This window comes from Equus asinus, chromosome 11 (assembly GCF_041296235.1).
Source record: "Equus asinus isolate D_3611 breed Donkey chromosome 11, EquAss-T2T_v2, whole genome shotgun sequence".
Taxonomy (NCBI): domain Eukaryota; kingdom Metazoa; phylum Chordata; class Mammalia; order Perissodactyla; family Equidae; genus Equus; species Equus asinus.
This window is the reverse complement of record NC_091800.1, coordinates 23,452,785-23,478,739: the sequence shown is the minus strand read 5'-3', so window position 1 is coordinate 23,478,739 and position 25,955 is coordinate 23,452,785. Positions and strand designations below refer to the sequence as shown.

Genomic DNA, 25,955 nt, shown 5'->3' with positions numbered 1-25,955 from the left:
ATTAACAACACTGCATACAGCCCAGCAGAAACACACAAAACTGGTTTATGCCATCAGCAAATCACAGAGACGTACACAGACAACCAGGGAAAGAAGCAGACTCGAGGCCAAGCAGAGAATTTGCAGAGGCACCACACAGAGCCCACCGTGAAAGGATGGCTGCTCTCTACGATACTAGGCTACTGGGCCAGCCCAGAGCCCCCATGTGGAATCTGCTTCCTTGACCTTGGCAGGTTTTATAACTGTCCTTGGGAGGCCCGTACCTACCAGCTCAAACCCATCTATTTGGGAGTGAACAAGAGCGCTCCTTAACTTTCCTAAAAAGGCAGCTGGAGTCATTAAGTAAGAGCACCATTCTCCTTTTGATAACAAAAGCCATCGTTGCAAGCAGAGCTAAGATGTGTCTTATTTAAAGTCCATGCTCTTTCTATAACTTAAAAGTGCCCCTGGCTGGATGACAGCACAGAGGCAGCAATAGTAACAACAACAGCAAACCTCGCTCTTGTAACAGTCATTGGAATTGCACCGTGATTTGAAAAGGTCTCCCATTCTTCACCTCCCTTACTTCATCCCCTCAAAAAAAATAATCCCTTGAAAACTCTTATGAGCGCAAAATTTCCACTCTGAAAGGCAAGAGTTTCTTCAGTCTGCTGGAATATTCAGTACATTTCGGTGGTTTCTCAAATGCCTGCAGGGAAAGTATTACTGCCTTTACAGCATGCTCTTCTCCTGCAACAATGTGCACGTGTCTGTGTTTGTGTGTGTTCATGTGTCTGTGTGTTAAGTGCATGCATACCTGTGTGCATGTGCATGCATGTGTCCATGTGTGTCTGTGTGTGTGTACCTGTGTGCATGTGCATGAGCGTGTGTGCTGGAGGTGGTGGTCCTGTCTTCATCGACAGCAGATCTCCTCCTGGACCAGACATAGACACAACCACTTCATGGGACGAGTAAGAGCAGTACACTGTGGCTGAGCACGAGGACCCCAACTGCAAAGAGGTACAGGGTTTTCTCACGGTAATCCTGAGGCTGCTGGAAAGGTGGAATAAAATCAGGCAGGTAAACAGAAAAGACCCAGTAATTTCCCAGGATGAACCAGAGAAGAGGAGGAAGCTGAGGATGATGTAGATATAACATTTGTGCACATTCTGCCCCCAGGGGTATCATCGATCACCACGGAGTTGGAAAGAAGCCACTTCATCCTGGTGGAGTTGTACAGCAGGAGTGACACCTGGATTGTGATAGAAAGTGAGGGGTCAGAGGGCAGAGCAGCAAAGTAGGGGGAAGAGAGGGGACGGAAGGTGGGGGAGAAACAGAGAGAAATTTATTATGAAAAGTGCACACACTGGAGTTGGAAATGCTGCCAAAGAGTGAAATTTGATTTTGAAGAATTAGAACTGGCAAGAATGAAGGAGTCAGTGCTTAGTCAACATTCTCGGAGGCATTCGCCTTTTAGATGTGTGAGTTGCTTCAGACAGATTTCAGAGATTAGTTGACTGAAGTTCATGTCTGCACCCAGAGTTTCGCGGTTGCTCTGGTTCCCTTCCTCGGCCTTGAGGTCAGTTCCTGGGCCTCCTTGGCTCCAATGACCTGCTCCTCGTCCTCCCATGACCACACCCGGGATCAATCATCAGCTGGAAGAGCCCGCCTCCCCCCAGCATCTGACAGCTGGTGCCCTCCTGTCCCACTTTCTCATTCCCTCACTCCCACGGCACCATTCAACCTCACAGAGACTTCTGGTCCTTTTATCCCTTCCATTTTCTCCCAGGCACTCAGGCACAGCCATTCTCACTCTACTGGATGGTCTCACCTCTCCCTTCTCCCATCCTGGACCTCATGGTTCCTTATCTGTATTTTTCTCTCCTAGCTCCCTTGCATTCCTGTCCTTCCACTAAACTCTCCCAGCACAACTCCAAACCCGGGTGAAAATGTATGTGCCTTTGTGCTCCCACTGGCTCCCACTGGCTGCCATCACTACACAATGCGTGTCGTGACAAAGTCACGTCTCCAGCTGCAGGTGGACCTCCAGTATTGCTCATAGGTTCTTTTCCTTGTTATTGAGTAATTCTCTCACGTTCTGAAAAGACCACTCCAAATCTTCATCACTGTACAGGGTCCACTGACCTTTCTTCCCTCTCTCTCCCCTTTTCCCTCCTAATTCATTTAGCAAACAGACTCACAACTGTGAATTTTCCTCGACTTCCTAGTCCCCTCCCTACAATTCTTTCCTATGTCCCCACATTCTCCTTTGACCTTCTTTCTGTTGGATTTGTAAGGTGAGGGGACCTCATCTCCATCCACTTCTCTCAGAATCTTGTGACTTCAGCCAGGTCCTCTCTCTCCTACATGATCCACTTCCTTTCTCTACTGGTTCTTCCTCTCCGCTGACGAACATTCTCAAGTACTTCCTGAACACAGAATCCGGGATCCTCCCCTGATTACCATCCATGCTTCCTCCTCCAAGCCTCTCCACCCTTCTTTTTTTTGGGGGGGGGGAAGATTAGCCCTGAGCTAACATCTGTGCCCAACTTCCTCTGTATGTGGGGCGCCTACCACAGCATGTCTTAACAAGCAGTGTGAAGGTCTGCACCAGATCCAAACCGGTGAACCCCGGGCTGACAAAGGGGAACCTGCGAACTTAACTGCTGCAGCACTGGGCTGGCCCCCCCCCCACCCTTCTTAAAGGCAGCTACAAACCCTCTCTCCTCCTCACACCATCCCATAAAACTGCTCTCCGATAGACCCCGATCAACTCCCTCTATCCAATTTCAGAGCATGCTCCATGTGCTCAGTGCATAGGGTCTTCTTGCCTCATTTTCCTGGGTCTCCCTGTTCCCTTTCAGATGCTCCTTTTTTTTCTCAAGCTACCACTTTTTCAGTACCCACTTTGTATCAGACAGTCTTATGGACTGAATTTCATCCCCTCTGAATTCACATGTTAAAGCCCTGACCCCCAATGTGAGTGTATTTGGAGATAGGAGGTAGTTAAGGTTTAATGAGGGCATAAAGGTGGGGCCCTGATCCAATAGGATTGATGTCCTTATAAGAAGAGGAAGAGACACCAGAGCTCGCCGTCTGTCCGCACACACTGAGGAAAGTCCATGTAAGGACACAGCAAGAAAGTGGCAGTCTACAAGCCAGGAAGACAGTCCTCACCAGGAACAGAATCTGCTGGCACCTTGATCTCGGACCTCCAGCCCCTAGAACTGTGAGAAAATGAATGTCTGTTGTATAAGTCACCCAGTCTGTGACATCTTGTTATGGCAGGATGCGCTGACTGATCCAGACACTAAGTGCTTTGAGGCATGTTGCCTTATTTAAAACAACCATATGGAATGCACATTACTTTCGTCACTTTAGAAACAAGGAAATTGAGGACCAGAGAGGTTAAGGAACTTGGCCAAGGTCACATGTGTAAAAAGTGGAAGAACCAGAGTGTAACACCAGGTTTGTCTTCAGCCAATGCTGGCATCTTTCCCACCAAACTATTCTGTGTCTCTGCCTCTTCCATCGGCTTCCATCCATGGTGACCCTCAAATGTGGCCCAGGCCCTGTCCTCGGCCATGGTGCTCTCCCTCTGCATGATCTCTGAGTGACTCCACCCACCTACAGGCTGATGGCACCCAAGTCTGCAGCTCCCTTCCAGAACTTTCTGCCCAAACTTCAGACTCATGTGAATTCAACTGGGCAGCTCCACTGAGTGTCCTCGGGCCCTCAGGCTCAGTATGTTGAAAACACAGCTCATCATCTTCCACATTCCACTCATTTGATGACGTTGTCCAACCAGCAACCTGGGATGCTCCCTGCTGCTCACCTGTGTACCAACCAATACCCACCCTGCTGGTGTGCCGCCAGTAATTCTCCCCTCACTAGAGGGGAAGGGCAGGGTCCAGGTTTGTTTTGTTCACCGCTGTACACCCAGCCCGGTGTGTGTGGGCCTGGCCTATTACAGAAGTGCTTGATGTCCCAGCAATGGAGCAGCTTCTCATCTGCCTGCACGGACTGTGGGGTCCTTCTCTCTGAGGCCATTGCTCATGCTATCCTCTCTGCCTGGAACCCCTCTGCTCCCCAACCTGACTCTTTCATAAGCATCCAGATAGAGATCACCTCCTCCAGGAAGGATTCCAGGACCTCGCTGTGCTGGATGAGGAATCTCTCTTCTGGGTTTCCACAGCCCTCCACGTGTATCTCTACTATTTCACTACCACACTCTATAGTAATTACCTGTTTCTGAGCCTCTTGTTGAAGGGATGGGGGCTTCAGAAAAATAAGGACTAAAAATTGACCTTTGAACTTGGAAACGTGGAGGGGCCATTGAGACCTCAATGAGAGCAGCTTCAGCAGGGTTATGGGGGTGGAAACCCCATTGCAGAGAAGCAAAGAGAAGCTGAGTGGTGGGGAAGCCAGTGTATTCAACTCTTAAGAAATGTGAAAAAATAAGTAAAAAAAGAAACTGGGCTGAGAAAGGGCACTCAGGAGGTATTTCTGTAAGTGAAGAGGCACCACTGAAAATGTCTGAGTCGAGAACTGCTGTAACTGCTGAAGCCACAGTGTGGTCCCCCCACAAGGGACCAGGGGCAGGGAGCCGAGGGCAGGAGCCTCAGGACCCTTCTCTTGGCCCAGGGTGAGTATGTGTACATGCTGTATGCATGTGTACGTGTGTGCCCACTCATGTGCCCGCTCAGGTGTGTCACCTGTTGCCCTGGCTACCTCTTGCTCTTCCAGACTCACAGACTCAGGGTGGGAGTAAGTAATCGCTGGGGTAGCCTGGGAGGTCTGTCTGCTCAGCACAGGGTAAGTCTCAACTGGGGAACCTTCCCCTTTCCACCTCCTCATGGCTTTCCTTGGTCACAACACATGGCTCAAGCCTCAGGGATGCCCTTGGCTCGTTCTCTCTGACCCGAGGCCCCAGGCATCTTCCCCACTGTCTTCTCAACCCCTGACAGTTTCCGTTTGCCCAGTCTCTGTGCTGTACCCTTATGATCAGGAGCCAGGTTGGACAGATTTTCCTTTCTGTTATCCGAGCATGTTTCCACCACACAGGACATTATAACGTGGACACCTGCACCGGATGCTAGAGGACCTGGCAGGAGGCCCCTCCATCCTGTGAGGAACCCCAGGAGACTTTCCTGCTACCGCCAGGCCATTTCATAGGCCTGGTCAATTCCAGATCCCACGGGTCCTTTCTTCTCCTCACCCACCCCCCAACGCCTCCTCCAGCCTCCTTTTCTCTTCTCTTGGACGTTTCCACCACTTGCTGTCTCCAGGTAGCCAGAATTCCAAATGTGGCCACGGAGTGAGAGTGTGTCTCTCCTGTCCTTACGCATCTATCAGGTCAGGAGCACAGACTCCAGTCCTTTGAGCAATACCTTTGCTAATAATTCCTGGGGGACAAAGACCATCTCACTCCTGGTAGATGGTTCCTGGCTCCATCCTGACACCCATTGAAACTCTGCTCCCATTTTATTACACAAAGAACCACCATCCCACCCAACCCTGACTGGCCTTCCCTCTGACAAGGCAACCACGACAGAACCCATGTCTTCTTTGCTCAGAAATCCCTGTTCCCTGTCTTCCCTTTGTCTAGCAACGTGATTGTTGATGTCTTCTGAAAGCCAAACCTGTTTATCTGCTCTTGTCTAGATTCTCAGGCTCCCCACCTCTCCTAAGGTCAACCTCATGGCACCCCAACCCATGGAGAACTGGGCTTCAGAAAAAATCCTTCGATAACCCAGATCGTGGCAGATTGGGGAGAGATTTTGAGGCCGAGTTAAATAAAAGGATAGGACAGAGCCAAGAGATGTGGCAAATTGCATTCCAAATCAGGGCAGTGAAGCTGCTGATGATATCAAGAGAGATGGAGAGCAGGGCAGGGAAATTGGTGATAATATCGAGGGAGATCCATTTCCTTCCTTGATATGCATGATGTCAAGACAGGGAGCCCCAGCTGTACCTTTGAGTGGATGATGATCTCACGCTTGGACTTGTCGCATTTAAAATTCTGGATGGAAATGTGGGTAGTGGTGACCAGCCGGAAGGTGGACTCAGAGCATGGAGGTGAAGAGTGAGAAGTGAGGGCTGGTGATGGAGACCTGGGAGGTATGTGTGCAGAGGTGAGAGTGACGCCAGGAATGGGTGTGATGCAAAGGAGGCCCCGTGTTGGGGTAAATGCCTGATGCACATCGTTTTGATTAATTCTCCCAGCAACCTGAGGTGAGAGGTGTTAAATTAATATGTGCATAGATGGGAGGGCCAAAACTGGGGTCAGCAGGCCAAAATGTCAACAGCGAGTTTCTCTGGGTGGTGAAACTTACAGGTGATTTTGATTTCTTCTTTGTGCTTATCCGAATTCTCCTATTTTCTGCAATCAACAGTTACTACTTATGAAAAGATAGCAAAACCTAAGTAGAAGTGGTTCGCCCAATGGTTAGCCCGTATGACCTCGTTTCATGCTCATACTAACCCAGGAGCCATATACTATTATCCTTGGTTCATGGAGGAGGACACTAAGGCTCAGAGAAGTTAAATCACTTCACCTAGGTCCATAGCAAGTAAAAGGATGAAATGGGTGTCAGTCCACACCTCTGACCACCGTCTATACCACACTACACTGATGCTTAAATCAGTGGATGTTAAGGCAAAGGGGTTCTCTCCTATGCTGGGAGGGTGCTCCCGTTTGGCCCAAATGCCCAGGTTTTCCAGGAATAAGACTTGCAGCCTGGCTGGGAGGCAGAACATTTCCGTAAGAGGAAAATGAGGGTTTAGAGGAGTCCAGAGAGCCACCTTCATAGAGTTGACTCGTGCAGGGCTTCTTGGAAAGGGGGGCATACTCCAGACCCCTGTGAGCAGGGAGAGGTGAGAGGGATCTCCTTGGAGTGGGAGTGGTGCAGCAAATGTGAAGGGTTTGGGGAAGAGGAGAAAACCAGTTTGACTGGAGCAGGGCAGCCAAGGGGCACTGTGATGTCAGTCAAGTGTGGGTTGAACACCAGCTCTGCCGTTTACTCCGTGTAAACTCAAGAGAAGCAACCTCTAAGCCTCAGTTTCCTTGTCTGTACACTGGAGCTGACGGTATAGTCTAGGTTCTGGTCACTTACCACCCATTTCCCTTCCCAGCAGGGCCCCATTCCTTGAGGGATGTCCCCATCCATCACATGTCTACAGGAGCACAAATCCTGGTACCTGCCCTCCCTGGATGCACCTTCCCCACGCTCTGTCACACCAGGTGGCAGCAGGACACCCCAAATCCACGGGTCTGGCTCCCCTCCCAGGACGGGTTCTTGGGCCCAGGGACACCCGGAGAGAGCAGCAGGCTGGGGCTCACTCCTCTCACTGCTGGCCCCGGAGAAACTGTAGGTAGGGCCCCTGCCCAGCCTCTCTGGAGCCACCTGGGTCCCTTCTCTTGCACCGACCTTTGAAGTTGTGAGCTTTTCCAATAAATTACCCGTTGTGTTAGCCAGAGTTGATTTTTTCGTTCCTTCCTGATACAAGTACCTGCCTTAAAGGGGTGTTGTGGGGACTGAATGAGTCCAAAATGGGAACAAGTAGCACGTAAGTGCTACTGGGTGGTGGCAGTTATCACTAAGCAGGGGGATACTGGAGATGAGGTGGAGTGTGAGGTAGATAAAGGGCCACTAAATCAGTGTTTTTTAAAATTTCTTCTAACAGATCCCTTGTAACAAATCCATTTTTTTTAGCTTATGTCCTTAAGTATTAGAGCCTTTATTTTTTTTCATTTAATTAAGATTTTAAAATTTCAGCCTATTGTGCATACATGTTTTATCTTTTGACCCCCTTTACCCATTTCTCCTACCTCCCGTCCCCCACCTCTGGCAACCACCAATCTGTTCTCTGTATCTATGAGCTTGGTTTTTTCTTGTTTTTTTTGTTTTTAGATATCACATATAAGAGAGATCATATGGTATTTGTCTTTCTCTGTCTGACTTATTTCACTTAGCATTAACGCCCTTGAGGTTCATCCGTGTTGTGGCAAATGGCAAGATTTCATCCTTTTTTATGGCTGAATAAATCCCATTATATACATATATACACACACAGACACATATATGACAACTTCTTTATCCATTCATGGACACTTAGGTTGTTTCCATGTCTTGGCTGTTATAAATAGTGCTTTAATGAACAGCACTGTTGAGTTAGTGTTTTCATTTTCTTTGGATAAATACCCAGAAGTGGAATTGCTGGATCATATGGTAGTTCTATTTTTAATTTTTTGAGGAATCTCCATGTTTTCCATAGTGGCTGCACCCGTTTATATTCCTGCCAACAGTACACAAGTAACAAATGCATTTTACCTCATGACCTAGTAACTGGGTGACCATATGTCCTCATCAGCTCAAAGAAGTCCTGGTTTACGCTATTTTCCTGGCATGATTATTCTTAGAACCCCCTTGTACTCTCAAATGTGCCCCAGTAGATCATAAATTATATGGTCAACTTACCTAAGCACATGCGTATCACACAATATTTAACTTACTGGGAGACACTCTAATATTTTCTATTTTATTTTGTTTAAGTGGTCACAAACTACTAAATTCATTTCATAACCTTCTAATGGGTCTTGACCCTCAGTTCTTTTGGTAACACTGGGAAATGTTCACTTACTTCTAAACTTTCTCTTCAATAAAATACAATATTATGGTGCTATCTGATGCATTCCAGAAAAGATGCTGAGCATCACTATGCAGTATTCTCAGGGGTCAATATGAACCCTTGGCATCACTGGTGAACGTCTCCATCTGGGGGCTCTATAAACCTGTTTGCTGTTGTTCTCATGGTTATGGACTCACTGTGTGTTACCTCGCTATGACAAACAGAAAAATTTAATTTGGTTTCAAACAGTTTTAGATTGCCAGGAAAAAAAATCAATGCTGTTTATTAGGGCCCTAGTTTGTTCATTAAAATAAATTACCTTTGGGTTCTGGGCTGGCTTTCATAAAGGAAAAGTTTGCTGTTATTAAGAGGAACAGACCCCATGGACTGTAACATCTCTAAAGGAAAGTTCCACTTTGCAGCCTGATGATGAAGTAGTTGAGTGAGAGAGGGTGGGGCAGAGGTGATTACTGCTGAAAACTTTGCCCTTGTTTTGAGCATCTCTATGGCACTCAATCCATCAGAGCCTTCCCCTAACACTGTGGGGCCACGGGGGATGTGCAGCCCCGTTGAGCTGAGAGCCTTTGGGTTTCCTTGGAGCTAAACAGAGGCCCAGGTGGATCCCATGGGGATGTTGTTATAGGAAGGATCATGTATATTTGTACATTCTGGAACATTGTCCACCAGGCTGCTGTCAGGAGATGAGGGCATTAGTAGTGAGGTAACCTCAAAAGGCTCCACATGCTTGCCCCAAATCAGACATGTTCCCCAAGACAGAATTGAGCTTGTGGCTACTGATTGCATGTGAAAACAGCAATCTTTAAGACATTCCTTTGATGTCTTAGATCAATAGCATGACCAATGCCACTGATCAGCATTTTTGAAGGCCCCAAGCACCAGAAGGAAGCTGTCAAAGGAATCAGACAGTGGGTCCAAATGAAATTTTATATATGGCATTCTGAATTTTTTTTCTTGTGTCATTGCTTCATTTTCATGAAACCATTTTGGAAAAACAGTACTTGTGTTTTCTAGCTTTTGATACAGGAAGCTTTGGGGTGGGTTTGGTTGGTTGTGAAGGGTCATTGAAAAATGGAGGTAGACCTAAGGTACTTTTGGCAGCTGTGACGTTTCTGTGGGCCAGGAATTTTGCCAACTTAACTGCAGGTTATGCACCACCCTGGATATTTCTTCTTCAGTTACGTTTCCTCTTTAAACAGATGTCTATTCAACCCATGAGCAAATCAGCTCCCTAAACTGACATAAGCTTGAGAGTCATGAAGAAGCACTTCTAGCCCCAAACATGAGAGTTTGACATTTGATTGATGACTGCAGCCAATTAATTCTATGCTAGTCAATTGAGAACTAGGAGCTATAGTTAAAAACAGAAATTAGAACTGCTAAAGTCAAACACATTTTAACCAAATGCAAACTCTACTGCCTTACACAGGAAACTCTTTTAAAAGAAGCCCAGAGGAAAGCTGCAATTACACCGGCTGAAGTCAATGGTCTAATTGGCAGTTGGTAACACCTCTGCGTCAACTGTTGTTAGACCAGTGTTAGCACACTGAACTCGGGGCAGCAGGAGGGAAGCTGTTGCAAAGATGCACAGCTCTGGGTGAGTGCTCCTCATCTGGAAAGATCCACATCTCTGCTCCAGTCCTTAGAATCCACCTCACCCTGTCGCTCCAACAACCCTGTGCTTAGGGAGCAGTTGTTCTGGCTCCCCTGTGAGTAACAATTAAAGGATGCGTTCCACAGTGCCTGTAATGTAAATTTCTACACAATCTACAAACAAAGAATAAACATACTTTACCATTAAGGCCCTGACGATCCCACTCACTAGCAAATATAGAGGAATGCAGGGCTGGATGGGGTCATCCTCCAAAAACTTCACTCCTACAAAGGAGAGAGAACAGGATCGGAATGAGAGAAATGCGTTCAAGAGCACAATGCCCGTTAAGAAGATAAATTAAATGTCTACAAGAGCCAAAATGTTCACCACATAAACCATACCTCCATCCCCCGCTTGGGGAGCCTCAGTCTCCCCAGCTGCCTGATCTTCAGGATGGTCAGTGGACTGAACAGCAGTCCAGCAGACACCAGGCAGAGCAGTGGCCAGATGTCACTGCACCTTCTGTCTGAGTGTTAACTGGCTACGAGTGTGCTCTGCTTTTACGAAAAGCCAACGTATGACAGCTCATGTTTTCAATGACTCATTTTACAAAAGCATTCAAAGAATCCCTTTCAATATCCAGGTCCCTTGATATGCTTAAAAGAAGATTCAGTTTTTATGTCACGTTCCCGAAATGCATCCACTGTGTAAACTGAGGCTCACATTTCCTCTGCTTCCAGGGCCCAGGTGGCCCGGAGGAGCTGGCGGAGCCCTCCGTTGTGTTGGTCACAGGCACCATGTTATCATCGTTGACCAGGTCACTCACCTGACCCCAAGCTGGGAATCGTGCATTTACTGACATATCCTTAGCCACTAGGTTTGGAAAACTACCAAATCAATTGACCCAGACCCACGTTCTTTCTTAATGGTAATTTTGCTCCCCACAGCAATGCTTTCTCAGCTTTTCTCAGGTCCTTGTCTTCTAGGCCTATTATTAACCACAGGTGATAAATTATTTAAAATATAAGAAAGAAATGCCTATTTTCCTCAGTGACCAATCTGGCTCAAATGACCAGGTGTCAGAGACATTGATGGCTCAGCAGCTGCCCTCACATTTCCCAGTCCCCTTGAGGGTCCCCAGGGCTGTGAGACTAGTTCCAACCAATGGGCTGTGGGACACCTTGGGGCCAAAGCATTTCAAAACTGACACATGATCCTTCGTTTTCTCCTCCTGCTCTGACCACATGGAAACCCTGAGATGAGATCTTTAGAGTACTGAGTCATCTCATCTCCAGAGGAGTCCCTGGGGTCCTGCAGAGGCTCTTGATCCACACTGGAATTTGCATGAGCCAGAAACAAACCTTTACAGTGTTAAGCCGCTGAGATTCCAGGATTAACTTGTTAATGCAGCATAGTTAAGATACCCTGACCAGTACACTCGTCAACAGAGCCCAAGACAAGGGATGTTCATCGTAGAACCAAAGTCTTCTGTTTAAAGGACGCGAAGTTTTAGCTTTGACTTAACATTTTATTTCCCATGAATCCCTTGGTTCTTAAGCAAAGGATTTAAACCATTTTTCTATGACTACATCATGTTCCATTGAAATTAAAAAATTTCTAGGTAAACAGAGACCCACAAATTCAGAGCCCCAAACAGAATGAAGTCTAATATACACGTTGATCCAATCATCAGCCTATGGAGGCTTACCTTCCTAGACAACACTGATGTTTGCTGACTCCCTCATTAGATGGAAATACTTTCCAAGTTTCTACACAACCTTCTCACACAAAGGCCTTTAAATACTTGATGCCAAATTTGTCGGATATGAACTGCCTTTCAATCCAAAACCTAGCTGTGAAATGAACATTGAGTAATGACTTATATGTCTGCTCATTCCTAGTGAATAAAAACAGCTGCTGCGCACAGGAGAGTCAGTCAGCACACAGATGGCTTAAAAGGACCCTAATACATTTAATAAAAGTGTCTTTCCCCCTGTGTTCTGCACGTATTGCTCAGGACCTACCCTCCCTCTAGATTTTCTTTCTGTCTGATCTGCAGTATCACCATTAACCTCTTTAGGCTTAGAACTCGCCCCGATACGGTTGATAACAACCACAAGAGGGAGTGCTTTTTTTTGGCGGGGGCAATATTATGAAGGCTTTTAAATTATTTTTTTTTACATTTTTTATTGTGATAAAATATATTTAAGGAAATCTTTACCATTTTAATCATTTTTAAGTGTGCAATTCAGTGGCACTAATTACATTCACAATCTTGTGCAACCGCGGTCACTATCTACCCCCAAAACGTTTTCATCACCCCGAACAGGAACTCTTTAACCATTAGGCAGTAACTCCCCAACACCCACTTCCCACAGTGGATGGAGCGATTTTAATACCAGGTCCATGGGAATTGCCATGTGGGGTCTTACCTCATTTATGCAGCCTTGTTAGTGAGTGAATTGTTCCAGTTAAGTTCATTTTCCAAATAACTTAGCCACAGGCTCCAAAAGCATTTTTTTTTTTTTACTTGATAAAAATCTATCTTTTTCTCAATAGATTTTTTACATAGGACATTTTCTTAAGGGAACTCGGCTTCCTAAGCAGGGTATACCTAACATCTGATGAATTTTTCTCGATAGATCAGAGCCATATAATCAGTGTTAGTTCTAGACCTGCACTGTAGTAACAATAGCCTCAGGGCCTATCGAACTAGTTGAATTGTTGCCCTCACACTGAAGGGCCCCAGACGAACTTGGTTTTTGTTCTGTGCAGACTTTAGAATTTTGTTCTGCTCTTTTATTCCCTGTCAAGTTGTCAGCTTTCACTTGTTACAAATCTAAGAGTACTGTTTTTGTATGTTTTTGCTTTTTAGTGTTTTTTTTTTTTGAGTGAAATTGACATAACATGAAATTAACCATTTTGAAGTGAACAATTCAGTGGCATTTAATGTATTCACAAAGTTGTGTAGCCATCATCTCTATCTAGTCCCAAAACATTTTCATCACCCCAAAATGAAACCCCATAAGGAAATTTAACAATTTTTTTTTTCAAGGAAGATTAGCCCTGAGCTAACTGCTGCCAATCCTCCTCTTTTTGCTGAGGAAGACTAGCCCTGAGCTAACATCCGTGCCCATCTTCCTCTACTTCCTATGTGGGACGGCTGCCACAGCATGGCTTGCCAAGTGGTGCCATGTCCATACCCAGGATCCCAACCAGCGAACACCGGGCCACCGAAGCGGAATGTGCGCACTTAACTGCTGCGCCACCGAGCTGGCCCCAGGAAATTTAACAATTAGGGTACTGGGGGTTTTTTGCAACAACTCCTGTGCCCTTGTTTTTCTTTTTCTCTCTTTTTTTAATTGAGGTAACATTGGTTTATACCATTATATAATTTTCAGATGTACAAAATTATAACTCAACTTCTGTATATACTACAGTGTGCTGACTAACAAAAGTCTAGTTGCCATCCATCACCGTATAACTGACCCCCTTTACTCTAGTTGTCCTCCCCACACCTCACTTCCCTTCTGGTAAAACCACTGGTCTGTCCTCTGTAGCCAAGTGTTTGTTTTATTTTGTTTGTTCATTTGTTTGTTGTTTGTTTTAGATTCCACATATGAGTGAGATCATACAGTAATTGTCTTTCTCCATCTGGCTTATTTCACTTTGCATAATGCTGTCAAGTTCCATCCATGTTGTCACAAATGGCAAGATTTCATCTTTTTTATGGCTGAATAATATTCCATTGTGCATATATATCACCTCTTCTTTATCCATTCATCCATCAGTGGGCACTTAGGTTGTTTCCATGTCTTGGCTACTGTAAATAATGTTGCAATGAACATAGGGGTGCATATACCTTTTCAGATTAGTGTTTTTATATTCTTTGAATAAATACACAGAAGTGGAATAGTTGAAACATATGGTAGTTCTATTCTTAATTTTTTGAGGAATCTCCATACTGTTTTCCATAGTGGCTGCACAAATTTACATTCCCACCAGCAGTGTACGAGGGTTTCCTTTTCTCCACATCCCCTCCAACACTTGTTATTTCTTGTGTTTTTAAACAATAGCTCCTATATCCTTTACATTTCTGCTCCAATATGCTGTGAACTTGACACCTAGAACCCCAGGCTTGCCAGGCCTCTATGTAATCGGGGGTGCTTGGTTCTGTGCACAGAGCTCAGGGGCTCCATCAGCAACATTCAAGGGCAGGAGTTTAACTTCACTGACATGTGACCATGAGTTTTGCCTGCTTGAGAAGCTCCCCCCTCAACATCCCCCATACTTCACACTTGCGGATAATTGAGGTTGCTGAATATGTGTGACTTATGGAAGTATTTATTCATTCATTCGGCAAAAAAGCATAGCGCTCTTCCGCATTACCATAGTGTGAGGTGCATTTTCATACTGCTCACGACAGGCTTCCTTCCACATGGGAACAGAGGAGCTGGGAAGGGGCCTTGAGAAACCTTTGGCCCAGTGGCTCCCAGCCTGGGCTGGAGGTAGCAGAGTCATCTGGGGACAGACTTTTAAGGGCAGATGTCTGTCTCCACCCCAGACATACTGCAGCAACACCTCCCAGCGCAGGGCCCAGGACTCTGTCCTTTAAAAATGTTCACCAAGTAATTCTGTTTTGACTGACACGTGTTTGGAAATCATCGGTCTGGCCAACTCTTCCTGGCACACATCTTAGGTTTAAAGATGAAGTGCTGTCATCCTGAAGCCTGACAGGGCTGACCTGTGGTGTCCAGTAGCTCAGCAGCCAACTCACCTGTGAAGGCCGTGGACAACAGCAGAGCCAGGAAGGCGAAGAGCGCGGAGATGAAGCTGGCTGCAAGCAGAAGGAGCAGGCACTGGGTGAGGACAGGCTCTTTCAGTTCCTTTTCTCTGCAGTTTACTTATGAGTTCCGGGAAACGTGACCTTCTCTCAAGTCAGCAGCCCGCAGAAGTCAGCAGATGGCGGGAGGTCACCGCCTGCCTGCGGCTTCAGCGTGAGAGAGAGGGGCTGTGCAAGCCAAGATGTGCATCTCTGAGAGAGCTGAATGTCTCTAATGATCATGTTGCCAATTCTAAGGCCCAGATTTCCCGCCCAACCTCTCCAAAGTCTGACAGCTTCTAGAAGAGGAGTTTATAAACTGCTGCTCTGCCAGGGCCAAGATGCTGGAAGCCACCAGCGTGAACAGAGCCAGGATCAGCCCTGTGCTTCCTGGGAGCCTCTACCTACTGCAGATGGTTCTTCACAAGAGTCACTGACAACTCACTTTTTCACTTAAGGAATTTGCTTCATGAAATCTATTTCTCTTTCTGTTTATTTGGTTATATATCCAATAACTCAGGATATTACCTCATCTACTAAAACTTCTTACTGACACACAGTGGAATAGAGCCCTGAACTAGATTGGTGTCCTTCTTCCCATCCACACCACCAACTCACCCTTCTGGCATTAGGGAAGGACAGAGGCATGGGAGTTAAACAGGGCTGGGTCCAATCCTGGCTCTGTCACTCATTAGCTGTGTGGCTTTGGGTGACCTCCTGAAGCCTCATTTTCCTCTTCTCTAAGATGTGTTAGCAGATGCACACACGAGCTTAGTAGATGGCAACTCTTAGGATTAGGCAATTACTTCCCCTCGCTGGTTCTTGGTTTCCTCATCTGTTGAATGGCCTGCACATCTAGGTTTTGCCTGGCCAGCATGTTTTTTTAAAATTATGAATTTCATTGCCTTTTGGGTAGGCCTACACCCCAGTTCCCACTTTTAAGTTTAGACCACATTACACATTTATGTTTCTGCTAGGTCCTGATGCCAGCCCTAAGAGCAGAGACAGGATCTCTGAGGTAGGTATCACGGTAGCTTCCATAGCATCCACTCCCTCCTCTCTAGGTAATCCCCCCAATTTTTGTTGTGGTGTCCTCACCTCCCCATGTCCCCATTCTCCTATGCCCTTTACGTTTTATGTGCTCTGGCACAAGCTGACTCCCCACTGGGCTTTGGAGAAGGGCATGAGGTTTAGTCAAAATTAATCAGCAGAGTTGTACTCACTGGATATGTTTTTAGTTGGTGGATGGGCTCATGACTCATTTAGGGCCAAGGAAACTTGAGGGGAGATTTACTGAGTGTAAGGAAAAAGGCTTTCTCACTCTTCCAATAGAACTTCCAGAAACAAGGCTTCTCTCCCTCCCTGGACAATGGTGCGGAAGCAAGGTGCTCTGGGGGTGGTTGACCACCATCTTGCCACCATGAAGGGGAAGCAGGCTGAGAATGAGGCTGACACATGAAGAGCAAAGAGGAGAGGCAAACAGTAACCGGGTCCTCAATGTCATCCATCACCTGTTGAATCACACCACCCATTTTGGGACTTTCCATTGATATGAACCAACAAATCCTCTGTATTATTTGAGTTGGCTTTTGTATTACTTACACTGAATTCCCTGTTATTAGTCTAATCTACAAGGTCCATTCCAGTTTGGGATTGTCAAAGAGCTCAGACTTATTTGCGAATCTCAGTCATCTCCGGAGGAGAAAAGATCTGAGGCTGCAAGTGTCTGCAGCTGGGAGCCTCAGATCCACACCATCAGATGCAAACTCGCACAGCACTCCTCCAAGCAGAGCCGGCAAACACAGCAGGTACCCCCTTCCCTGCGAGAGGCCCCCTTCAGTCGCCCTTCATGCCAATCTTGACCTTCACATCCAGGGAATGTGGAGGAGTGCAGGCATGTAGAGAGATGTGCCCCAATTTTCTCTCCCGCCCTCAACCTACCCTTCTCTGAATTAGCTATAATACCTATCATCAGAGCTGGCATCATGGCTGTGCAACGTTAGCCCCGTGCCTAGGAGGACCCTGCGTTTGGTTTAATGCTCTTCTCTTGCTGTCTTGAATTTCTTAATGAGTTTTTGGACTTGTATTTTACAAGTGAAGTCCGATAGGACCACGGAGCGGGTGTGTGAGAAGATCCGTGCAATATGCGTGTCTGCCACACCTTGCTGCCACATTCCTGAATTCTGGGGGCCCATGAGGTGTGGGAGTTCAGCAAGACTCAAAATGAATACCAGGTAAGCGTGTTATGTCTTCAACTGAGTAAGCAGGGGGACCGACAGCCCTGAGAGGCCACATTTTCCATCTGAATCAGAACTCACTTCAAGTGCAGGCAGAAGGCAAGGGTGTTCTTAGAAACACAGATGACCCAGGAACCCATCACACGCTTTCTTACCAGGTAACTGCCTTGTATTAGCCAACCCACTCACCCCAAAAATGTGACCTAGAAGAAAAGGGAAAGATAGGGCAACCCCGAGTTCCTCTTCCTTTCAGTCCTTCCTCACTCATCATAGGGAGTTGGTAGACAGCACACAGTATCAAGAAGTGAAATGGAAACAGTGTGTTAGTTTTGTGCAGCCTTTCCACTGTTCTGGTAAAAGCAAAATACACATGCGTGTGAGAGCTATGAAACACAAATTGTGTGATTTTGGTGATTCTACATCTGAGTTAAATGCTCTTATAGTGCATTTGAAACTGTCATTATACGATATTAGGATGGATGGTAAAAACTTATGCTAATAATTTAAAATTGTTAATTTAAAATTTTTCATTTTTCTTTACTTAAAAGGACATTAAATAGCAAATACAAAATACTATAACAGATCAAAAGAGACTACAGAAGAAAGTCTGCAAAGGAAAATATAGGAATATATTTTATAGATATATATAATATGTATATAGGAATTTATATTTCCTATAAAGGAAAAGCTTTATATTTCAGTACCTTGAACGGTGTTTTTTTCCTGCATATTGAACAAGGTGCATTTTCATTTTGCAACCGGGCCCTGCAAATTATGTAGCCAGCCTTGTTGATCAAGGGTGACACAGTGCTGCTGGCAGTGTGGCCAATTAAAGGGAGAATTTCAGTTAATCTAGCCACATCTGTTTTAATTCCCGGTATGAAGTGGGAGTTGAGGAAGAGATTTCTTACTGGTAAGTGACAGAAAAGCAGGAAGCTGATGAATCCCATCTCTGTTTCTGGCCTTGAGCTTGTTACTCGGATGATAAAATGATTGGTGTCCCAGAAAACCTCTTGACTGTGCTGCAAGCTTGTGACAGATGGTGCCACCTGGCCAGATGTGTAATCCAGGTGTTCAGTGACACAGAGAGGTGGAGCAGCCCCCAGAGGAGGCCCCTGCCACACAAGCTTCCTGCCTCTGAGCAAGGCTGAGAGAAGGCTCGGGCCAGAACATTCCTAATGACCACCCAGAGGAGGGCATGACAACTCGCCACCTGGAGCCAGACCTCCTGGGTTCACGTCCCGTTCCATGCCTTACAACTGATGGTGTGGACTGCAGGACTCAACCTCCGACACCCATTTAAAATGTGAGCATCATTATAGGACTTTCCTAACAGATTTGTTAAAATGATCAAATGTCACAATCTGCATAAGGCACTCAGCACAGGGTCTGCTACACAAGAAATCCTCTAGAAGTGTTGGTCATGACCGTTATCATCATTGTTATTCTCTCTTCATGATGGAAGGAGAGTGTGGCTTCCCTTTTATTTCAGACGCCACCTAGGGATCAAATGGGGAACTGAAAAAACAACAAACAGGAGACCCGGGCGGTTCCTATGCATTTCGAATGGGCTGAGATGGGATAGTTATAACCCTGAATCCCTGTGTGGGCCTGACCTCGTTCCCTGACCCTACCCACAGGCCGAGCCCCCAGCGTCATCAGAGTCACTGCAGCATCACCACTGCCAAGGTCTAAGGCTCCCTCTGCTCTCTCAACCTCCAAGCCATAATTCTCAGGCTCTCTTTGGCCACTCTAGACCTATGAAATCAGAATTGTTAAGAACAGGAGCTGGGAATATCCATGCTTTAAAGCAAGTCCCCAGGTGATTGTGAAGTTGGCAGTTCACACGCCATCTTTTTTTATAAGCAGGGCTGGAGATTCTTCTGCCAGGCCTTCCTTACAGCCTGTTTGCTCAGGGAATAGTGAGGCTCTTGGGCTGGGCTGGGGCTGTGGGATTCCACTGGGATAGATGTAATTAGCAGTTAATAACACTGGGGCTTCTTTACCACTCAGTCCTCATAAGGACCACCCCAGCCACAGTCAGGGATTGGAAACCCCAGCCGCTCCCCGATCCCCTTGCCTCCTGGGAGAGCTGGGCACGCAGTTGTGGGTCATCAGAGCTCTCTGAAACAGAAGCTAAGTTTCCTGGTGACCTCGCTCATGCCAGGACAGTGGTTTGACAGCAGTGACCACCACTAATAAATACTGCTATGATGTCAAGTTTATTAAGCACCAAGCCCAATGTGGCTCAGAGTGCCTCATTCTGGTTTCTGATCAAATGAGTTTCTGTCTGTCAGTGTGAAAGAGCTGAGTGAAAGAGCTAAATCAACTGAGAGTCTCAAAGGAGGAAATAATTCAGAATTAGAGCAATGGTGGGAGAATATTAGAATCAAGAGGTTGGAGCCAAATCATTTCTTATGCTGTGAACACAGATAAACTGATTCCTGACCTAGTGAAGATTGTGAACAGAAAGAGTTCCCAGAAGGTGCCCTGGTCAGGACAGTGTCTGGATCAGCCAGTCAGGATTCTTGCTCACATCTTGAAGTGGGTTTAACCATGCTGCTTTCACCATCGCTGGTTAAAGACAAATTAGCACCCAGCTACGGGTGCAAACAGGCAGCCACAAGTATTCAAAGCATTTGTAAAGGGGTAATCTTGGTAGGAAAAGTGGGTAGCTTTTAGCTTAGTTTGTCCTCAAGGATCTCCGGAACCTGTTTCCTATGAATAGCCAGAGTATCCTCTGCTCCCTTGTTTAAAGTTAAACAGTTTAATGTGGAAACTGAGACCAGGACCCAGTAGTTCTTGTCTGCAACACCACCTTTCAGGGCTTCCATGAGCCACCAAGTTCCCAGGAGGCAAGTGGCAAAGGGCCTAGGAGGATAAACTCAAACCAAACTCCTTTCCAAATTGCCCTCTCCACTTCCCTGCGTCTGTAAAGGCACCACAACCTGTCTTCGAGGCCACTTCTGCCCTCTCCTGGTACATCCGGTGATGTTGTCTCTGCCTCATCCTTCCATCCATCCCTCTTCATCCCTCCATCAGCACCTCGCGTTACCCTCTCACCTGGCCTATTCCACAACCACCCACTGACCCCCAGAGGCAACGGTCCACATGAATTTGCAGGGGGTGGTATTTGTTTAGCCCCTAACCCGCTTTGAACAGGGATGAGCTTCATTACAGGTATTCATCCATCCATTCTTGTATTCGACAAAGGTTTGGGGAGATGCAAAAGGGGCATGATGAGCCTCACCAACACAGACCTCACAACCTCATCAGGGAGATGAGCTGGGTACCCAAGGGACAGCACAAATCAGTGTGCGAAAGGGGCCCCCAGAGATGCGTGGAGCAGTAAGGAAGCCCAGAGAAGGAAAGTGCCCCGAGGAAATCAAGGAATGCTTCCAGGAGAAGGTGACATTGGCCCTGGATGTTAATGGATGGGTAGGGTTTTGACAGGCCAAGTGGGGTGATAGCTTTTCAGTCAAAGGGAAGATCCTAGAGGAAACAAAAGATTCTAGAAAGGAAAGCTCATGGTGGTTTGAGGGAGAGGCAAATCATCAAGTTTAGCTGAGCAAAGGTCATCCCTAATAAATAAATGTGAGAGAAGACTGGGATGAGATGTTGAGAATAGATATGTTTCCACTCTGCACCAGGGCATTTGGATTTGGAGCAGGGAAGTGACATAATCAAAGTTAAACCACTGGGAAAAGGATGGAGCCATCAATGAGGACGCTGAGCCCTAATTGAGCCTGGAGCGCAATCACCAGATGTGGCCAGGGCAGGGCTTGAGTATCAGTTAGATGTGGTAATAAAGGAAAGCAGGCAGTAAAAATGACTCAACCACTGCACTTGGGTGACAAGAATGGTGGTGGCACTGACAGAAAAGTGAGGGACAGTAAGAGGAGGAGCTTTGGGGAAATGACGTGTGTTTGGCTCAGAATTCACCACGTTTAACATGCCAGGTGAACCTACAGGAATCTGGAGTCCAGAGCTGCAGGATTTTCTAAAACCACCGCCATTGCCCACTTTCTTGACTTTCCAAAGGTTCAAGTCTTCGAGCCATCTGTGTAACAGGATGAGTTAGCAGGAAGTATTGGGCTGACGGGTGTTAGAATCTCTTTCTCTCATCCTTGATGAGAGATGGCAAGATTGGGCTTCTTGGAGCCCCCTGAGAGCAATTCCACGGGATGGTCCCAAGGGAAAGGGATGGAGGAAAGTGCCCGGAAGGGGAGGGACAAGGGAGGGGGAGGGGAAGAGGAATGGAGTTCTTCGATGGAAACTATGATTGGTGACCTCCTTTCAGAATTACTTAATTCCAGAGGGAATTGCTACAAGGGGCACCTAGGGAGGGGGCAGTAGGCCCCAGGCTCATAAAGACCCCAACATGCCAAGCCTGGCCCTGGTGCAGGCCCCACGGCAAGGACGGAGTGTACTGCTGTGCAGTTTGGCAGGAAGGGGGCCTGGGTTAGGCTAAGGGATGAGGGAAGATGGAGATCCCCCTAGGCTGGAAGAAGGGATGCCCTTTTTGTCCAACAAATGCTCCTAAGCTGTGTGTCCTTGATGCGACCCTGCCAGGGGGTCGCCTTTTTAAAGTTGCACAAAGGGTCTGTACAGGTTCATAATGGCCTTGCCCAGAGAGCAGGAGCATTCCCTACCCGGACACCCTAAAAGGGGCAAACACGATCACCCAACTCCCACAGCCTGAATCCTCCTGTGACAGTAACATCCAAGATTGATTTTCTGGCGAGTCTGGCAAGTAGGGACTCGAAGTCAGATTAATTTTATCTAGAAGGGGGGACGTTTTAAAGTTTTAAAAGTACATTAAAAATAAAATAAAATGCTATGCTATTTCTCACAGCCAGAATCGTAGAATAAAATTGCCACTCTGTGTTCAGTATGTTAACTTATGTGAGCCTCTCTCCACCCCACTGGGGGCTGCAAACACTGAGGGGCACACTTCTCTGAGTCTAGTCTCAGGATCACCCGCAGTGGTCCTCCTGAGTCTGGGCTCTGCCAAGACCTTTTTAATCTGCTGTCTCCACGTGGAAGTAAAGAGGGCATCCCCAGGACGCCCTGACAGGTGCAAATGACCACTCATCGCATTTAATTGAGTTATCCTGTGATGGCTGGAGGCCGGCTGCACACACCGCACATGCGTTCATTAAATTGATCCTCCAGGCCAGCATCAAGGCACAGGGAGGCAAATGAACCACAGCAGAGTGAACTTGATGCAAAGAACATATGAGATGGAAGGCTGATGGTCAGGGTTGGGCAGTGGCCCAGGGAAGCTCCGGAAAGCTCTTCCAGGTGGCTCGGTGGGGTCTGACGCAGGATGGAGACGGCCCTGTTCCCTTGACAGACAGACAGACAGATGGATCACTCCTCTGAGGCCTCAAACCTCCCTCCCAACACCACTTAGCTAACATCACATGTGGATAGGGACCAGCCACATCTATCCTTAGACATCTAAGGAGATATCTGAAGATTGCTCTTAAAATACAACTCTTCCTTCTCATTACATAAGTATGTAGTACGTCATAGGAAATGTGGAAACTGTAGAAAACCATATAGAAAAAAATTTAAAAGTCATTCAAAAGGAAAATGCTCTAACGTATATGCATCTAGTGCAGCATTTTAAGAAATTTGGGAAGGAAATTTGGAAGATCAGACCAGGGAGGTTTTTTCCCAGTCTAAATTCTAAAAGGAATGTTAATTGGTAAAATTCTTAAACATTCAGAAGGGTAGAGCGTAATAGAACAGACATTCAGATATCCACCACTCAGTTTGCTGTGTGCATGCTTTTTGTTTGAAGTTTTTTAACTTTTTAGTTGGTAAATAATCTCACAGTGTATTTCCTAAAGATAGGGGTATTCTCTTATATAATCCAAGTACAGTTGGCAACTTCTTAAATTCACATTGATACAATACTTTAATCTACCATTCATATTCCAATTTTGTTGGCCTAATAAAGTCCTTGGAACCAATGTACGGTCAGATGACATTTTGTTGTCATATGTATGACATTTTATTGTCAAGTGATACGATATTTTATTGTCATATCTCCTTAGCCTCCTTGATTCTAGAAAATTTCCATAGCCTTTCTTTGTTTTATGTGGTGTTGACATTTTTGAAGAATATAGTCATTAACGGACTGAATGTTTGTGTCTTCCCTAAATTCAAGTTGAAACCCTACCCTCAAGGTAATAGTATTAGGACGTGGGGCCTTTGGGAGGTCATTCAGACTAGAAGAGGTCATGAGGGTGGAGCCCTCGTGAGGGAATCAGTGCCCCTATAAGAGACACAGGAGCACTTGCTTCCTCTCTGCTCTCTGCCATGTCAAGATACAACAAGAAGTCAGCAGTCTGCAACCTGGAAGAACCCTGCCATGCTGGCACCCTGATCTCAGACTTCTAACCCCCAGAACCACGAGAAATAAATTCCTGTTGTTTACAAGCCCCCAGTCTATGGTAAATTGTTATAGCAGCCCGAAGTGACTGAGACGACAGTCTTCTCCACTCTTTTTTAATAGAATATTCCTCACTCTGGGCGTGTCAGGTGTCTCCTTGTGTTTGGATTAAGGTGCTGCATTCTTAGCCAGATTAATGCATAGATAGGTGATGCGCATCTCTCCCTGGCTGGCAATGTTAATTTTGAACCCCAAGGTTTTTCCCAGTTTTTCCACTGCATAATTACCACGTTTTTCTCCCTTCCAACCAATAAGGAGTCTATGGCAAGATTCTAAGACAACGCAAACATCTGCTGGTCATCAACGTTTTCTCTTAGCTTTAGCACCCACTGATGATGCTTGCCTGATCCAGTCTTTACCTGAGGGGGCAGATGGGAGGAAGGAGAGCTCTGGGCAAAGAAATGCATTCTGGAAGCCCCAGGGGATAAAGAGGGCCTGGTGTTTCCGGGGAACCTACAATGTTTTTGTCTGGCTGCATTTCCCAAGGTGAGAAGGGAAAGAAGAGATGGCACGAGAGGTGAACAGGTGTCAGCTCCCACAGGGTCTTTCAAGTGATTGGAAGCTCTTTCTCCCTTCTTCAGGAATGAGGAGTCACGGAGCAGGGAGGATGCTCCCTGGCCATGTGCAGAGGATGCGCTGGGGGCACTGGACAGGAGCCGCTTAGGGGGCCTTGCCGTAGTCCAGGCTGAAGATGAAGTTGCTCACAAAATGAGGGGCAAAAGCTCAGGGACCAAGGAGACCACAGACAGGGCATGGCCAACAACAGTTTTCTGTCACCTTTCAAGGACACTTGAGTTGATGATGTAGAGGGGACTTCCTGTGCAGCCAGGAAACATCCCTTTCTCTGGGGAATCTTGAGAGTAATACCTCCTCTCTTGCCAACCTGGTGTCACTGTCAGGGCTCTCGTTGCACCAATAGGTAGGACATGTGTGTGTGTGGCGGGGGAATTCATTTCAGGAGGATATAGAGCAACAGTATAGCCAACAGTGTCTCCTCTCTCAGAGGACAGTGAACCTGCCTAGGTATTTTCCTTCCCGCCAGAGCATCAGAGCCTCTGGGCACAGGTCCAGCACCACCGCCCCCACTCTGGCCCCCACACAGTAGGTGTGCTCCAGGAGTGAAGGGAGTGGTAGCCCCCAGAGCCATTCCAGGGAGTAAAATGTGCCTAAGGAGGATGAGACGGGGTCTGGGCACATTGGCTGGAGGAGAAGCTTAAATCAAGAGCTGCTGCTTCATTCATTCACCATCTAGTCATTCAGTGGACAGTTATGTGCTCCTACTATGTGCCAGGCACTATTGGAGGTGCTGGGGATGCAGCATGAATGAGACATCCTGGGAGGAGTGGGAGGTGGGGAGCTGGTGATTGTGCGTGGGCATCAACATGTCAATACAGTAGGAGCTAAGCACGCATCCATCAGCCCCTTGTTCTCCTGACCCCTCTCCATTAGTCTGCTCTCCCCACTGGCTGCTGTTTCCTGATAATATCGCTCTATGATTAGTGGCTTAAGGCTTCCCACAAGCTTCCCTTTGTTCACACTATCTGTGTAACAGTTAGACCACACATCTCACCATGAGGTAAACGTTTTCATCCCAAGAAGCCCCAAGGATTGGGATTTGCTTTTAGGATATTCCAAATGTCGTGATAGACTGGGCTTTCTGTGATGTGGTCCAGCACCTCAGGACACAAAGGTATCCCCATCACCCCAGCAGGTGATGGTGAGGGAAAATCCAATTTGATGAGGGGTGGGGATAAAGGAGAGCTACCCCAAATCCAAATTCAGTGGTTCCATATCTCCCTGTCACATCTCCCAGCTCCACTACCATTGTACATTGGTTGTATTGGTCACTCCATTCACTCAAACATTATTAGTATTTTTTTTTTTTTTTTTTTTTGGTGAGGAAGATTTACTCTGAGCTAACATCTGTTGCTAATCTTCCTCTTTTTGCTTGAGGAAGATTGTCACTGAGCTAACATCTGTGCCAATCTTCCTCTATTTTGTATGTGGGATGCCACCACAGCATGGCTCAATGAACGATGGGTAGGTCTGCAGCCGGGATCAGAACCTGCGACCCCCAGGCCACCAAAGCAGAGAATGCAAACTTAATCACCATGTCACTGCAGCAGCCCCAATTCACTCAAACATTTTTTGACTGCATATTATAATGAAAACACATCTTGCATACTATAGAAAGCTAAAGATTAATAAGTA

The 25,955-nt window shown here is 46.6% G+C and overlaps 1 protein-coding gene across 1 annotated transcript; it reads right to left on the bottom strand.

Moving 5' to 3' along the window:
• Positions 1-382: 382 nt before the first annotated feature.
• Positions 383-1,201, bottom strand: TMEM272 (transmembrane protein 272). Its single transcript, XM_070520250.1, is given in 3 exon segments — positions 383-1,100; positions 1,103-1,165; positions 1,168-1,201. Coding segments are annotated over 3 exon segments (417 nt in total). The 3' UTR covers positions 383-780.
• Between the last annotated feature and the right edge of the window lie 24,754 nt (positions 1,202-25,955).